Source organism: Argiope bruennichi, chromosome 3, assembly GCF_947563725.1.
Source record: "Argiope bruennichi chromosome 3, qqArgBrue1.1, whole genome shotgun sequence".
NCBI classification, from domain to species: domain Eukaryota; kingdom Metazoa; phylum Arthropoda; class Arachnida; order Araneae; family Araneidae; genus Argiope; species Argiope bruennichi.
The window spans coordinates 46,721,328-46,736,864 of record NC_079153.1 but is presented as its reverse complement, the minus strand read 5'-3'; the positions used below and the strand labels follow the sequence as shown (position 1 = coordinate 46,736,864).

At 27.4% G+C, this 15,537-nt stretch overlaps 2 protein-coding genes across 6 annotated transcripts in view; one reads left to right on the top strand and one right to left on the bottom strand.

The window, feature by feature from the left end:
- The window catches only part of LOC129963084 (potassium voltage-gated channel subfamily KQT member 1-like), a 161,437-nt gene extending 160,296 nt beyond the window's left edge, over window positions 1-1,141 (top strand). For 4 of the 5 annotated variants that reach the window (XM_056077125.1, XM_056077122.1, XM_056077124.1 and 1 more), the window contains one exon: window positions 612-1,140. In XM_056077125.1, the coding sequence (XP_055933100.1) occupies window positions 612-722 (111 nt within the window). In that variant the 3' untranslated portion in view covers window positions 723-1,140. Of the gene's footprint in view, window positions 1-611 lie in introns of all 5 variants that reach the window. The other variant, XM_056077121.1, reaches the window with a different exon arrangement.
- A 4,477-nt stretch (window positions 1,142-5,618) lies between these two features.
- Window positions 5,619-14,114, bottom strand: LOC129963382 (beta-parvin-like). Its single transcript, XM_056077719.1, has 11 exons — window positions 13,951-14,114; window positions 13,214-13,303; window positions 12,954-13,127; window positions 12,033-12,179; window positions 9,972-10,087; window positions 9,085-9,143; window positions 7,884-7,903; window positions 7,701-7,762; window positions 7,002-7,070; window positions 5,961-6,135; window positions 5,619-5,867 (listed from the first exon to the last, which is right to left on the bottom strand). Exons 1-11 carry the CDS (start codon window positions 14,060-14,062, stop codon window positions 5,791-5,793), a joined length of 1,101 nt encoding a protein of 366 aa, XP_055933694.1. The 5' UTR covers window positions 14,063-14,114; the 3' UTR covers window positions 5,619-5,790.
- Between the last annotated feature and the right edge of the window lie 1,423 nt (window positions 14,115-15,537).

The window sequence follows — 15,537 nt, the reverse complement described above, 5'->3', positions numbered from 1 at the left end:
TCATCATAAGTATAAGCATAGCTAAAAGTTATTTGGAATAAGAAATATAAAATATTACAATTTGTGTGTGATCTCCTAATTTCCTAATTTTTATATTAATTTAGCCTTAAGAACTACATTCTAAAATGTTCTCTTATTTACTGATCCAATTCCCCCCCCCTTTTTTTTTTTATTTAATTCTACACACGCTCTATAAAACCACTGATCCCAGCATTTTCTCACTCCGAGGGAAGGAATAAAAATTCTTAATGCTTACAACATTTTTTTTTCAAAGTCACCTAAAATTCCCTAAAATGGAAAATAAATACCTATTAAAATCTCATATAATAATCACTGAAGGGAAACATTTCTGCCGCTTTTGCTCTTGTCTCGCGATGCGAACTGACCCATTGCTTATTCTTCATATGAAAATTATGTCTCCCGTGACGAAATAAATTGGAGTCAAAATTTTCAAAAGTTTCTTCTCGGCCACGCATCTGCTACAATATATATAATATGTAATTACTATGTTATCGCTAGGATTGATAAAACAAATTCCTTTATAAAATTTTTATTTACATTGCCATTAATACCATTTGCATGCAATTCATACTTCTAAATTGCCCTTTCAGATCCAGATGATGGATAGGAAAATTGATAATATCAGCTTGGCAATGCATACCATACTGAGAGAACTGCAAAAGACACCTAAAATTGAAGTGCCCTCAGGTGCCAGCAGCTAGCTTTCAAACGCATCTAAGTTTCTTTAAAGTTTGAAATAGTAACTATAATAATTAGAACATTTACTTTTTAATGTTTATATAGTTTAAATAAAGTTAATTATTTTTGCAACTAAGAGTAGTGAAGTTCGAAACGGATCTTTGAGGAAGAGATCTCAAATGTACAAATAGCTTCATTACATACAATTAATTTCAGTACATTTCGTGTTTATGAACTGTCCAACTATTAGATCAGACAGTTTTATTTCTGAAATGTTAACATTTTTCAATGAAAGAATCCAACTCACTGTGATACAATGCCATATTTTATAATTTGGATTTGTGAGTTTTTGTGTTCCCTCAACACTTTGTTCCATGTATATATTCAAAATTAAATTGCTACCACTTTCTATTGAAAGTAAAGCACCATTGTATATATTTTATATGTTCTGTATATATGTGTATGTTTTTAGTAAAAAAAAAAAAAACATTTATGTTAGTTGTTCATTGTAAGATTTTTCCATGTAAATAAAGAAGTCTTTCATATGTTTTTGGTATATATTTTTCCCCCTAGCCTATCTAGAGCTACAGCAATCTATAAAAAAAATTTCAAAATTAAAGATATGCCATCTGTTGAGGTCAGGTCAGTTACAAGGCAAAGTTAACCACATCAATCATGCACAAGTATATATTTCTACATGGTGTAGGGCTAAAGAAATACGATTAGGGAAATAGTTTTCATTTAGTATAGTTCTACTGCATAGGGTTTTGATTATTGAAATCGTTACTCAAATGATCAAGACATGTTCTCCAATTATACGAGTCCCAACCGATATGGTCACAAACTGCAGAGGCAAAGTAGGCGATGCCGTGCTGTTAGTCAAGGCCCTTTAAAGACAAATTTCGCCGCACTATTCTAACGGATATGTCCGTCGTACGTCCCACATTGATTCCTGAGGTAATTTCACTCAGTGTTGCTTATCTGTTAATACTGACAATTCTACTCGCATGTTGCTGCTCTTGGTCATTAAGTGCATCGGTCTGCCAGTGCGTGGTCCATGACGATAGGTTATATCTGAACTTAAGTATTTTCGGTATACTCTTGACATTACGGATCTTGGAATGCTGAATTTCCTAACGATTTCCAAAATAAAATAACGCGGATTGGAGCTCCAACTTCCAAGCTGAGTTCAAAGACTGTTAATTCCCATCTAACGGCCATAATCACGTCAGAAGCCTTTTCACATGAATCATTTGAATACAAACGAAACTTGTATCAATGCATTGCCCATTTATACATTTTGTATTCAACGCTATTGCTATCCCAGTGTATACTATAGTTTAACAATAAAATGGTTCAGTAATGAGGAAAATGTAATAATCATTTATTTTTTAATTTTCATTGGGAAAAACATTTATTCATCATATTTCAAAATTTTATAAAGACACCCAAGGCAATTTTGACCACGAGGTTCGCTGAATACCCCCCCCCCCTCCAATAGCAATATGTTTAAATCTTAACCCTCACTGGAAATTAGATTTTTAGGCATAAAAAGCACTGTTTTCCAGTAAGAGGCTGATTTACGACCGTTAAGGGTTAAATACAATCATGATTCAACATATTAACAAATTGTAGCTTTAACTCTGGGTCAACTATGCTGATCGGATTTTTTAAAAAAAATGCCTTGACCAATTTGAACAGGAAGTCCATGCACATCATTATTTAGATACAAATTCCCCATATATTTCAAAATTGGATATACTGAATATGTACTGAAATTGTTTCCTAAATTTTAAAAATAAAAACCGGTCAATGAATAAGTTTCGTTAACGTAAGATGTTTAAATATAATTTAGAGTATGTGATTTAATTAATCCCGTTTGAATTTTTTTATTTTTATGAAGTTTCAAACTTTCTAGATAATTACTTCATTCTTTATGCAGCTTTTATTAAGAAGTAAACATTAATCTAAAAATATAAACACAAATTGGGTTGAAGTAAATGGATCCATTAGGGAAAAATACTTAATTTCTCTAGTCCTCAGCTCTATACTGAAATGAAAGCTTGAATAAATGCGATTCTTTAGTAAGGTTCCTCATGAAAATCTCAGACACTGACTTTTTTGTTCTATGATCTAAAAAAAAAGTTTCAGATTCGGAAAATAAAGCTTGGTAGAGAGCTTTTAAACATAGTTTTGAAAACAGAAGATTTCCTCTTCCCATTTATCTGTCCTTCCTACTACGAGTTCCACTCATAGACAGAGTTTCATACTGAAACAAATATGTTCATACTTAGACACAACACAATCACGCCCCAGCTTAAGTCGGAATTCCAACTGGGTCATTTCATAATTAGATAAGTATGCTACACTTGAGCAGAAAAAGTTATTGTACTTACTGTGTTCCAGTTTTAAGTTATATCGATACAATTAAAAACCATTATATAAGTGAGATTAATATTATTGTTTATAGCATATTTTACTAATGGAATCAAACAGTTAATCGCTCATTTTAACAAGAAAATCTAAAGATACTTGATCTATCTGTCCAGTATTCCATGTCACTGTGTCAAACTAAACTGAAATCAAAAAGAGGCATCTTTATAATGGGGAAAATACTGAGCAATTATTTATGTTCTATTTGTTTGGGAAACGATTACGATTCCTACTAGATTTTAAAAAAAAACACATTACAAATAAAATTAAATAACTGAAAAAGTTCAAAATTAAACGTTCAGGTGGCCTGAAAAAGAGGGAAGAATGATTTTGCATAGCTTGATTGATATTTATCACGCTAATACCTTTGATATGATCAAAATATAAGAAATTTACTTTTTCAAAAAGGAAAAAAATCCACCTTCCAAAAATTTACCTAAGTTGATAGAAAAAATTTTCGAAAAAATGTAGGAACATGAAAATGTAAGATTGCTATTTGAGCAAATATCATTTCCTTGTGTGAATTTGTAGAGAAAAGTAGTTCGTGTATAAGTAACAGTTATTCAAGTTAAGAACAGAAAGAAATGTTCATATTGTAATCAACCAGCCGAGAAAAGAAATAAAATATTCCGGACAATAATGTAACTGCAGGTCTCAATACAGCAGGGATAAGGGACAGAAAGGAAATTGTTTAGACAACAGCCTTTAAAAGAGTAGGATGTAATCAAACCACCCATTCAGCATCTGAGAAAACAAAGGAAAACGAACTGGACTTTCCTTTAACTTAAATTTTTAGAACACATCGTAGAAGTAAAATTGTTGACAGTTGTAGGCATTTACCAATTACTTTCAAAACCAAACTTTCCATCATATTCAGGAGGAGTGATTACTACTAATGTTAATAAAATGTTTCGAGTTTTTATGTAACTTCAATTAAACACAGGGTTAGAAAAGGAGCAGTCTGAGAGAAAAATAATGGTGATCCAGATCATTTCATCCATTATGTCTAAGAAATTGTTTCAAACAGTTACTTTGTTAATAAAGGTTTTTAAAATTCTTGAAGCTCAGTTGATCAAAGTGATTTTCATGCTGTTCTATTTGATGTTTCAGTTTATGAAAGCATGATCAACAATGCCTCAAATATTGAGTTTGCCAAAAATCAACTGGAGAAGATCCAGCCGCAAGACAATTTTTAAAAAAAAAATCTGCTTGTTTTGATCCAAGAAATGATTAGCAGCTCTCAGTAAACATAAAAGAGTATAAATGTATCAATCATAAAATTCCCATGCAAGCAATGAACAATGGGTTTTGTGATGACTGTATTTCTCAGGAAATGAAAAAGATGCTTTTAAAATGATAAATTATAGAAATGGCCAGAACTTGATCCAGATGTAGTCTTTAGAAAGGTTTGGATGACTTTGAAAAGTCATTGCCTTAGCTGATACAAAATCATGGATATATCATCAGATTTTTTTGTAAAAAGTATGGCAGAAATAAAAAGATAAATGAAAAAAAATGTCAAGCAATAATTAGGTCCTTAAGAGTGGTTATGATGCAAGAACTCCACACAAAACCATAAATAAAACCAAGCAGTTTAGAAGCAAATATCTGGACTCTAAAATTTCTAATGTCTTAAAGTAAATATATAGCTTCACTGGCTTTTTCAAATGTGTAACAAATACAAAGCCTTTATTTATTAAACATTTCATTACAATCTAAGTTTTAACTGAATTAATTTTAAATTCCCCTCAAATATCTGAAAGTCCTTAAATTTGAGACAATTTTTTATAAAGCGGATCAAAACAATAGGATGCCCTATTTGAAATTTGTAAAAAAAATTCACATATAAGAACCATATTATTCTTTAAACTTGATAGATAATGAAGATTTAAGTTATGGACATAAAAGATTAAGAGATTATGGACATAAGAGGTTTAAGTTATGGATATTTAATCAAAAATAATTTTAAATTTGCAAAACTAAGATAGAGATTTCAACAGTTATAATTTTAGAAAGTGATTAAGAAGATTAAGCTAAATCTATAACTGGTTTAGCAAAAAAACAGAATATCAGGTTTTTTTTTTTTTTTTTAATTTCTAAATATTTAAATACTTGAAACTAGAATGAAGCTCTAGTATTAATTTTAAAGAATTTTCTAAAACAACAAAAAAAATTAATCCAATTACATAAAGTTCCAATGATATTATTGAATCACTTTTCTGAATAAAAGTATTTGCTAATCAAGTACATGTAACTGAAAGGAAAAAAAAAAATCAAAATCTCAGAATGAATGAATTTATTTAGAACAGCCAAATTGGCACTTAATTCTTATTTCAAGACAAAATGAGTTAAACATGTGATAGTTATATTAAATAATTTATTGTACACCATCAAAATTTAATAACGCACAGAGGAAAATAATTTTATTAGAATGTTAATTTACAAACATATTTTTTATAGAATGTTAAAGGAATAACTCTAAAAGATAACAAATATATAGTTTATTTACATTTAAAAGCACTGCCTAATAATATTCATCCATTATAGAAAAAGGTCACAGTAAGCTAATAAAAAGTTAATAGTGTAAATAAAATATCTGAAGCACGTATGATGAATATTAAATGGGAAATGCAACTCTCACAGTCTTGTACATTAAATTCAATTCAAATGTTTATATTTTGCAAATAAGTTGTACAAAACTCGTAGTGTTGACTTCAGATCTAAATTCACTATATCTATAAAGAAAAGGGAAATAAAATCAGTATTATTCACCATTTAAAAAAAAACAACTGATACAAACTTTTTTATATTTTCAAGAAATTTGTTACCTTCTGGTCTTGCTTTAGGTTTGCTTAAACCTGCATCCATCATAAGCTCAAATGAAAAGGCAACATTGTGAACTTTTTGATCAAAAGTTGTAGGAGTCAAATTGAATGAAAACAATGGCACAAAATATCCTTCCAATAGGCCCATGAGAAGTGTTAAATATAAGCCATCATGAAACTAAACAATAAAACTAATTAACTATTATATAAGCTAATATATATCTCAAGAGTAAAAAAATTATTGGAGTTACATTATATATTTATACATACAAGGAAAATAAAAAACATTCTCTTATTGTGGTTTTGAATTTTTAAGATTCTAATATAGCTGAGATGCATGATCAATGCTTCAGCCACTAAACAGGCATTTGTTGTCAGATCCCACCCCTCAAATGCGAATACCTATTATTAATACCTATTATGCGAATACCTAAATGTTCAAAATGCGAATACATATTATCAGTTCAACACATTCTAACTGATTGCCCACAATTTATTTTACAACATATCCGGTGTTTTAAGTCTTCCTATATCATTTTAAAAAACATTCTTCACAAATTAAATCACCATCTTTTTACTTTCTTAAAAGTGATTGGTTTTTACCATTTGATTTAATTAAAAATAGTTCAGTTTTAAAGTTTTCTTACTGCTTTTTACTTCTTCCCATTAATGATAATAAAATGATATGCTTTTTTCTAAGAGTTTATAAAACAAAATTTTAATTTCATATCATATATTTGGCACAGCATAATCAAGAATGGTTTTTGAACCACTAAATCAAATTAGCCATCAAAATTTTTTTTTGTTCCTCACAATATGTAGCATTAACAATTATTCACAATTGGTAGTTAGTATCGTTTAATTTTCACAAGGAAATATGGTATATTATTTTAATTCAGATACCCTTCATTTGTATCTTTTTAAACAAAAGGTATCATTTTGGACAAGGAACAATGTATTTTTTTCTTTTACCACAATTGTTTCACACACACACAGTTTTTTTAATTAATAAAATTTAAAATATTATATAATCAAAACCCTCACCTGTGTTTCCAGATCTGTAACTTCAAGGTTTATTTTGTTCAAGTGTTTATTAACAAAGCTCACCAGAGACTGAAAATATATAATTGAGATAAGAATAAGGTTGGCATTATTTATCATATTATTTCAATATTTACAATAATAATAAAATTTGCTTCTAAGATTTCGAACAAAAATGAAAGTCTGAAATTCTCAGCACATTTTGTAAGGAAAGGCTACTGTAATGAAACTGCATTTATTATAAGCATTTTCAGTTTTATATGCAAAAAATAATAGCAATAATTTTAGTATTTTAATGAAATCAACTTAAATAAAAGTACCAATGATAAAAAAAAAAAAATTATTATAATAAATGCATAATAATGATATGGTTCCTTTTATCTAATAATTCTAGGACAAAGACTTCCAAAATGCGATTTCTTAAACAAAAAAAAATTCAGTTCAGAGTCTGTCACATTCTTTATTCAATGTTAAAATGTTATTGTGTATTAGAACATTTCAAGCTACATCATTGTGAATTCTCTCTTCGGCCAAACAATTGTTAAACTTTTATTTATCCAATTTATTTTGCTAATGAAAATAATCTATGACAAAAAAAAATTCAAGTCAGATATATGCATTTAAATTATGAAGAAAAAAAAACATTTGTTTAAAATAATATTTTCAAAACCATATTTGAAAAGGAAAACAAAAAAAACAAACCTTTTTCACTAACTGTAATTGTTGTGGAGCATGGTCAAACAATGTATCAAATGCATCTCTCTCTAAAAGAAAAGATATATACACATCATTTTACACAATATATATACATCATTTCAATTACAATGGCAATACAATTGGTAATATTAAAAAAAATGTATTATTAAAAAATGTAAAAAAACTCACCAACTCTCATTCCAAGATCACTAAAAAATAAATAATAAAAGTACATTAATTTCATTTATAAATTAGCTTATATGTATCACAGAGCTTTAATGACATATTAAACACTTTAAAAAGTTTATACATGCTTTGTTGCTTTTATCAATTTCAAGGTGTAGTATTATTTGAAGGGTAGAGTCAAAGTCAAAAATTAAATTGTTCTGGATTTGATGCACATGGTCTACTTTTATAGTTTAAATAGTATTTTTAATACATGAAGTAAGGTTTAATGGAATTGAAAGTCAAAGTTGTTAATACAATTATAAATATATCATTTATTTTCCTTAAAATTAATTCTCAAATTAAAATTTTTGTAAAGCTGCATTAATTAGAGCCTTTAGAAAATACATGCATTTCACCAAGTATCAGACAGTATCAATGTAATACCATAAAAAAGTTAACATTTTTATAAATAGGAACACTCAAGTGATTTTAAAAAAAAGACTTAGGTGGCATAACTGATGTTGCCTTGATTTGAAATCCATATCACAATTTCCATCCCAAATTTTAAAAATCACCCTAATATTTTCACTATTTTTAAGACAAACAAAAACTTTTTAAAACTGATTTTCATATAGAGAAGTAAAATAAAATAAAGTACATTCATCCAAATATAAAGCTTTTGAAATGATTCACCACTCCCCTCAATATATATAAAAGAGAAAAGAAAAGGAAATAATAAAGCAAGGTATTCTTAAAAATAGTTATTAATATACTATTCAAAGCTTGAATTATTGTTTTTCACATCATATTTTATTCTTCAAAAGGGCTTTAAATAATAAAATCAGTTTGAAAAAAATATTTTTTAAATATTTTTTTTTTTATAACTTCAAAACTGAATATTTCATAAATACTTTAAATGTACATTTTCTAATAAAATGTCTATTTTTAAAATTAAATTAATTAAGTTAAAATTGCTTGCGTTTTTTTTTTATTATTATTATTTTCTTAATCTTATTATACAGAATATATTAGGACACATCCAGATATTATATTATGTAGAATATTACAATATTATATTCTAATTAAATACAATATTAATAGCAGAAGGCACCGATTAATAAACATTCAGAGAAACTTTTAGATAAGATTTCACTCTCTCTCACACATATATAAGCCTGTGATTAAATAAGATGAAATTCCATATAATATAATGGCTACTCACTCATAAGTAGAAGTAAGTTCTTCAGCGACTGTTCTAGTATGTAGCATTCCATCTCTTTTCTAAAATTAGAAACATTAAAAAACATCAACTGATTTATCATATGCACAAATTTAGGCCATAAACCACTATATTGAAAATATGCTTAAAGTTGATATTTAGTTCAATTTTAACACAAAAAAAGCAATGCAAAACCAATCATTATTAAAAGAGATAACTGAAAACAATTTATCTTCAAAATTTTGTAAATGTAAATATAAGTTCAAAATTATATTTTAGTAATATAAAAGAAATCAAATTATAATACTAAAATAATAATTATCTGATTGATTACAATTATTCATTATTGATAATAACTACAGCATTTACTCTATGTTTCTAACTTTTTCATTACTTTTAAAATTGTATTATACACTTTTTTTTATCAAAATATCTATTTGTGCCAAAAACTCTTCAAAACTTAAGACATAAAAAGAGACATTTATATCATGAAATTTTTTGCAAGACTATAAAATATAAAAACCTTTAGAATGGAATAAACTGATATTGTTTTCAAAAACAGAGTTTAAAATAAATTTGAAAAATATTTCCATATTTTTAACTTCAGATCAATAGAATCATTTAAAATAAATTCAAACCTGTTAACAAATATATTAAAAAAAAATTTAAAACTGAGTAGTATTAATTAAATTCCTTAATAGAATATTAGATAATAATATAATATTACAGTAAACCTGTTATTAAGCAAATAAATGATGCTGTAATTATGCATCTGTAAGATAATTAAGACAAGAAAATGAAATTTTGCTTATAAATAAAAATACACAAAATCAATGGGAAAGGATTATCAGCTGCACAAGAAAAAAAATGTTTATAATTAATAACCTCACCTGAACAACTACAACATTGACGACAACATTTTCTGGAAGACGGATCGGAGCTCTGAAATGTCGAGCTAAAGCAACCAGTAAATGCAGAATAGCAATAACATTTTTAGAATGAATGCCTATAAATCAAAAATGACATATCAAATTAAAATGCAAAAATAATTTTATTTCATTAAAATATTAAAAAGTTACAGCAACTAATGCCTATCAATAAGACAATTTGAAACAATATAGAAATATTATTAGTATCTTTCTGTTTGATATCTTGAAATCTGGTTTTTCAACTAAATCATATCCAACTAAAGTTAGATTCCAATTATAAACAGCCCATTTATGGAATTTTTGCAATAGAGGATAATTTTAAACATCTATTTAAATATCAAAAAAAATGAAAAAAATTGCTTATTTTATTACCTTATTAATTTTTAAAAATCTTCTTAAAGCTTAAAAAAAAAAAAATTTTGGACATAAAATTTTTATAATCCATTCATGATAACTGATTTCAAAATCTTAATTTATCTTTATTTTCAAATTCCCAATTTCAAAATCGAAGATAATTTGAGATAATGCAACCAAAGAGGGAGTTTACAATTTTACTTTTAAGAAAGATGAATGTGCGTTTGTTTGCGTTGGCCACTTGACAAGCTAGACCGTTTCACCAAGAGCTACTAAACGTCGCACATGTATACTTTGGAAAATGGGAATTATTTATTTTTATTTTAATAAAATTTAATCAAAAATTAAAGAAAATTTTGGCAGTTCTTGAAAATAACTTTCAGAAATATTACAGACCAAAAATAATTTTTATATCATCTTAACATTCATAAAAAATATTTTTTTATATGATGCAACATCTTTACCATCCAAATTTTTTTTATATCCATGCATATTTTTTCAATAAGAATCATTAGAATTCTAGATGAATATTAAACTTATCAGGAATAATAATACATAAACATAAGAATTCAGGAAGAATACCAGAGTTACTGCTAAAAGTCTATTAAAGTTGCAAATATTCTTTTGTTTTTATTTTACAGTTTGAATTATTATTTTGTCCTTAATGCAAATCATTAATGTAAAAATACATTTGTTCAAGCAAGTATATATTTAGTTACTTCTGGAAAGAATCTGTAAAAGATTGAAAAAATAAATTTTACATTATTTTAGACAAAGGTTATATTGTTAAAAAGCTAAAAATAGAAGAATTGATCCACTTTTTTACAAATTTCAAAGGAGTTGATAGAAAATAAGGAAAATGCATAGTAAAATTAACAGAATGATGTCAAGTCTTCCAAAACAGTATGAATTTATATATCTATTTAAATTTGACACTTAAAAGTATTTTGCTGAATAAGCTAAGACCAAATTACATAAAATATTTAACTGAAAATTTTAGGAACCAGATGGTTACCAAAGGCAGCTATTCTCTCAAATAATATCATTATCATTATTTTGTTCAAAAATGTGAAACATTAATGAAAGTTGAAAGATTTTCGGTGGAACAAACTCCATTAACTTGAAATCAAATTTGTCTAAAAAAGTCATAACTTCTTATATTTTAATTTAACAAATAAATAAAAATGGGGAGTTGAAATCTCAAAATAAATAAAACTTCACAAGATTTATATTCCTTTATAAACATGAAAAGAAAAATTTCAAAAGTATTTTTTTTTTCTAAATTTTAGACACAAGGTTAAAATATTTTTAATAAATTTATAATACCAATATTTTGTGTATGATATATAAAAATTCAAAATCATGACTTAATTTTACAAGAAATTATATCTTTTTAATCTAAACTTTAAAATTGTTAAAAAAGAAATTAACAAAAGTGAATTTTTATTTAACTTGCATAATTACTAATATGCAAAATATTGCCTAACAGACAGATACACACGCACACACTATTTCATTGAATATTTAAAGTTATTATCAAACAGAATATTCTGATATGAATGCTAAAAATTAAAATACTGAAACAAATCTAAAAATTCAATGAATAATCAAAAAGCAATTAAAATGGTTGTCACTTATCATTAAGAAAGGTTTCCTTTATCTACTTACTTTCAACATTCCATTTTGCTTGCTGATTAAAGTTTGAAATACCCAAGACATTATTTGCAGCTTCAAGAACACGCTTCAATTTTATTTTTTGTCCTTCTTCTGACTGAGTAACTTCAACAACATCTATTTTTACATCCATTAATTTTTCTGAAAACAAAAATAAAAGATTCTAAAATTTAAAAAACATGGATTAGAATGAAACAATAAAATACAAATTTTTATCCCTCTCTGACAGAAAAGTTCAGACTATTAAGGTATTCGTGAAAAAAAAAATTGGGGATAAAAATGGTAAAAAGATATTTTTTTTTTGTATCCCACAAATATATGTTAATTCTGTTTTTTCCATACTATTTATAATTATTTTAGATAAGTATCTCTAACTGTAAAAGCTCTTTATAAATTTTCTAATTTACTAGCAATTTTTTTAACTAAAACTCTAATTTTAGAACAATTTTCCTGTGATTACTAATTTGATAAATGTAAATGAAATCAATATATCTCCAAACAAAATTATTTTGTAAACAAATTTTGGGTCATCCTCAAGTTGTAGGCAATATCTGCTTCCTAATTATATTAAATAGTTATAGTTTGCAAATATATAGACATTTTATAAAGAATGTCAAATTGAATATTAGATTTCAGAAAATAAATATGATGGTTTAAAAAAAAAAAAACTTAAAGAGTTTTAGCAAAATCTCAACTTTAATAATAATTTTTTTTTAAAAAGCTATCTAAATCAAATTTTTATATAACTAGTATATATATTTTAATATAGGATTTTTCTGAGGAGTATAACTAAAAGCTAAGTAAAAATAACAATGTAAAACCCTAGCAGAAAATTTCATTATTTTCAGAAAAGCAAAATAAAACTAGCAAATAATGTTTAAAAAAATAATGTTATCAAAAACAAAGGTTGCTTACCCAATAATTTTTGCAATACCTGCCCATCATACAAATCCTCCTCAATATCTTTTACAATGATTCGATAATCAGCCAATTCATCATTAATCCATTCAATTAGAATATTAATAAGTTCTTTTAATTTTGGATCATCTAATGAAGCTGGTTCAATCATAGATCTTTCTTCAAACTCATCTACAATAAAAATAACACAAGTTGAATATTGAAGGTCTGATTTTTGATTCACAATACAGGCTTCAGAAATTGATTCTCTAGCTTACCCAGAATATAATCTTGCGGTAATAAATCAGGAGGAGCAGGACTTCCTGGGGAATCAATTGCATTTTTGCCTTCAGCTGTGAGTTCATTAACTATGTGGAAAATAAAGATTGGTGTTTGAACTTTGTATATATTACATATACAAACAACATTGTATCTAGTACGTATACAAACAAGAAAACTTCAAACATTGTACGTTCATTTCATTTTCAAAATATTTAATTTCAATAACAATAGAAATTATCTAATAATGAAATAAACGAATTATTAAAATAATATTAACATACAAATTAAATTGAATGTTTTTATTAACAAAACCAATGCGTAAATAAAACATTATTTTCACTCATTACATTCCATTTCTTTCCATTTTATTGAAAAAAGTTATTTAATAATGTTATAAACAAATTATTACAATGATGTGATATTATAAATTATATTGAATTTTATGCAATTGAATACAATCTAAACAAAAACACCGTAAAAATTGAAAATACAATTTTCATTCACAAATAATTCATTTTCACAATCTTTAATTTTTATTGAAAAAGGCAACTATTAAATAATGTAATAACTAAATATTCAAAATGTGAATAACATATAATGCTTTAAAATGACATTTGGATGACTACCGAATTGACATATCCATATAAGGTAAGAGACCGAAACTAAGGCCACTCCTACATAACAGTTCTTAAAATTTTATAAGAATATATTTCTAAATAAAAATTTAACTTACCTTCTTTGATCTTCTTCCTTCGACCAAGAGTGCCTAAATATTCTAAAAATGATTCATCCTTCTTTGCTTGTGGGGTAACAGGTCTCGGTGATTTTGGTCTTGGAAGAGCCATTGTAATTAGTTCTTCACCAGTCTCTTACTACTTGGCGAAGTAAACAAAAACTGCGTGGTCGTTCTCAGAAGGCGTGCCTTGTCAGGAAGTCGAGGCCGGAAGTAAGGAATTTCGTTGAAACACCTTTGTATAAGTGACGTAAAATCAAAAAATATTTTGAAAATATTCTTATAAAAATCAATAATGCATAAAATATGTCATTCAAAGTGCAGCATTGTTGTCAAAAATTATCTTAAATAAAACAGCTATAAATTTATTCATGAATTTTAAACATGCTTGAATATAGACTGCAGTCAGCTCGCATTAAATATGTTTCACCTTTAGTAATAAGCAGAAAATGCATTTTCTTTTCCCCCCCCCCTTTTTTTCGAAAGAGAACTTCGTTTCAAAAATCGTGCAACTATTTCTGACACTTTTATCTATTCATGCGATAGAAATTACCCCATCTCTAATGCAAAAGTTTGTTCAGGTTTGGCTTAATCAGGTCTACACAAATTCGAATTTGTCTTTGCACCTTTCACTATTCTCTACCATCAAATTCAATTATTTGAATAATTTTCTGATAGAATTGCACCTTTGTGATTTACCTATAAGATGTAAAAACTTATAAGGTCAAATACTTAAAATATTATAAAATTGCGTAAAGATAGCAATGTTAGCGATATTTTATGTAATTACAGGAAGGTCATGAGTTCAAATTCCAAATAATGGAAAGATGTATTTAAGGGTTCTTTGATAAAATATCATGGATGTTGATGCACACTTGGAGTTTTGTTTTCAATACTTCTTAATATGATCTAGATTATATAAATACGACAAGATAACTCAAAATAGCAACTTCAACCCTTCTATAAGTTGTAGAGAATTGCTATGAGCGAGAATAGAACCTGGGACCTTGTGGTTCGCAGCCCAGGAACATGACCATGATACAAAACCAATTGCTCGGGTAGCGTAGCTGTTAACTGACTTATAAGCTATTCATTACAGACTCTCCCTCCAGTGAGTCGGAGGTGAGACGAACGATATGGCTGTTGAGTGGTGATGTATTTAGCTGTTGAGTCTAATCTGCCTGTACCCATTTGAGTAGCGCCAAGCGTTATGGCGAGCGTGTGTGGTTGCTGATGCTGTTGTGCATCAAGTGAGTCTGACAACTTTGTGTTGCTGCGCCACCTGAATCTGGCGATTTTGTGTTGCTGCATCAAGTGAATCTGACGACTTTGGTTTGCTGCGTCAAGTGAGTCTGACAACTTTGTGTTGCTGCGCCACGTGAATCTGGCGATTTTGTGTTGCTGCATCAAGTGAATATGACGACTTTGGTTTGCTGCGTCAAGTGAGTCTGACAACTTTTTTAGTTTGTTGTGGGTAGATGGCTCCACAACAGCTGTACGAGGGTTGAAGGTTCATCGTCCGAGGTCACCAATTGAGATGAGCGGGGATAGAACATGGGACCTTGTGGTTCGCAGCCCAGTAACATG

Excerpts from the sequence above, each read along its gene's own strand:
- LOC129963382 (XM_056077719.1), bottom strand. The coding sequence starts at position 14,062 with ATGGCTCTTCCAAGACCAAAATCACCGAGACCTGTTACCCCACAAGCA. Across the intron at positions 13,128-13,213 it reads ACCGCAAGATTATATTCTGG|ATGAGTTTGAAGAAAGATCT; the intron begins GTAAGCTAGAGA and ends TTTTTATTGTAG. Across the intron at positions 6,136-7,001 it reads TTACAGATCTGGAAACACAG|TTTCATGATGGCTTATATTT; the intron begins GTGAGGGTTTTG and ends TTTATTGTTTAG.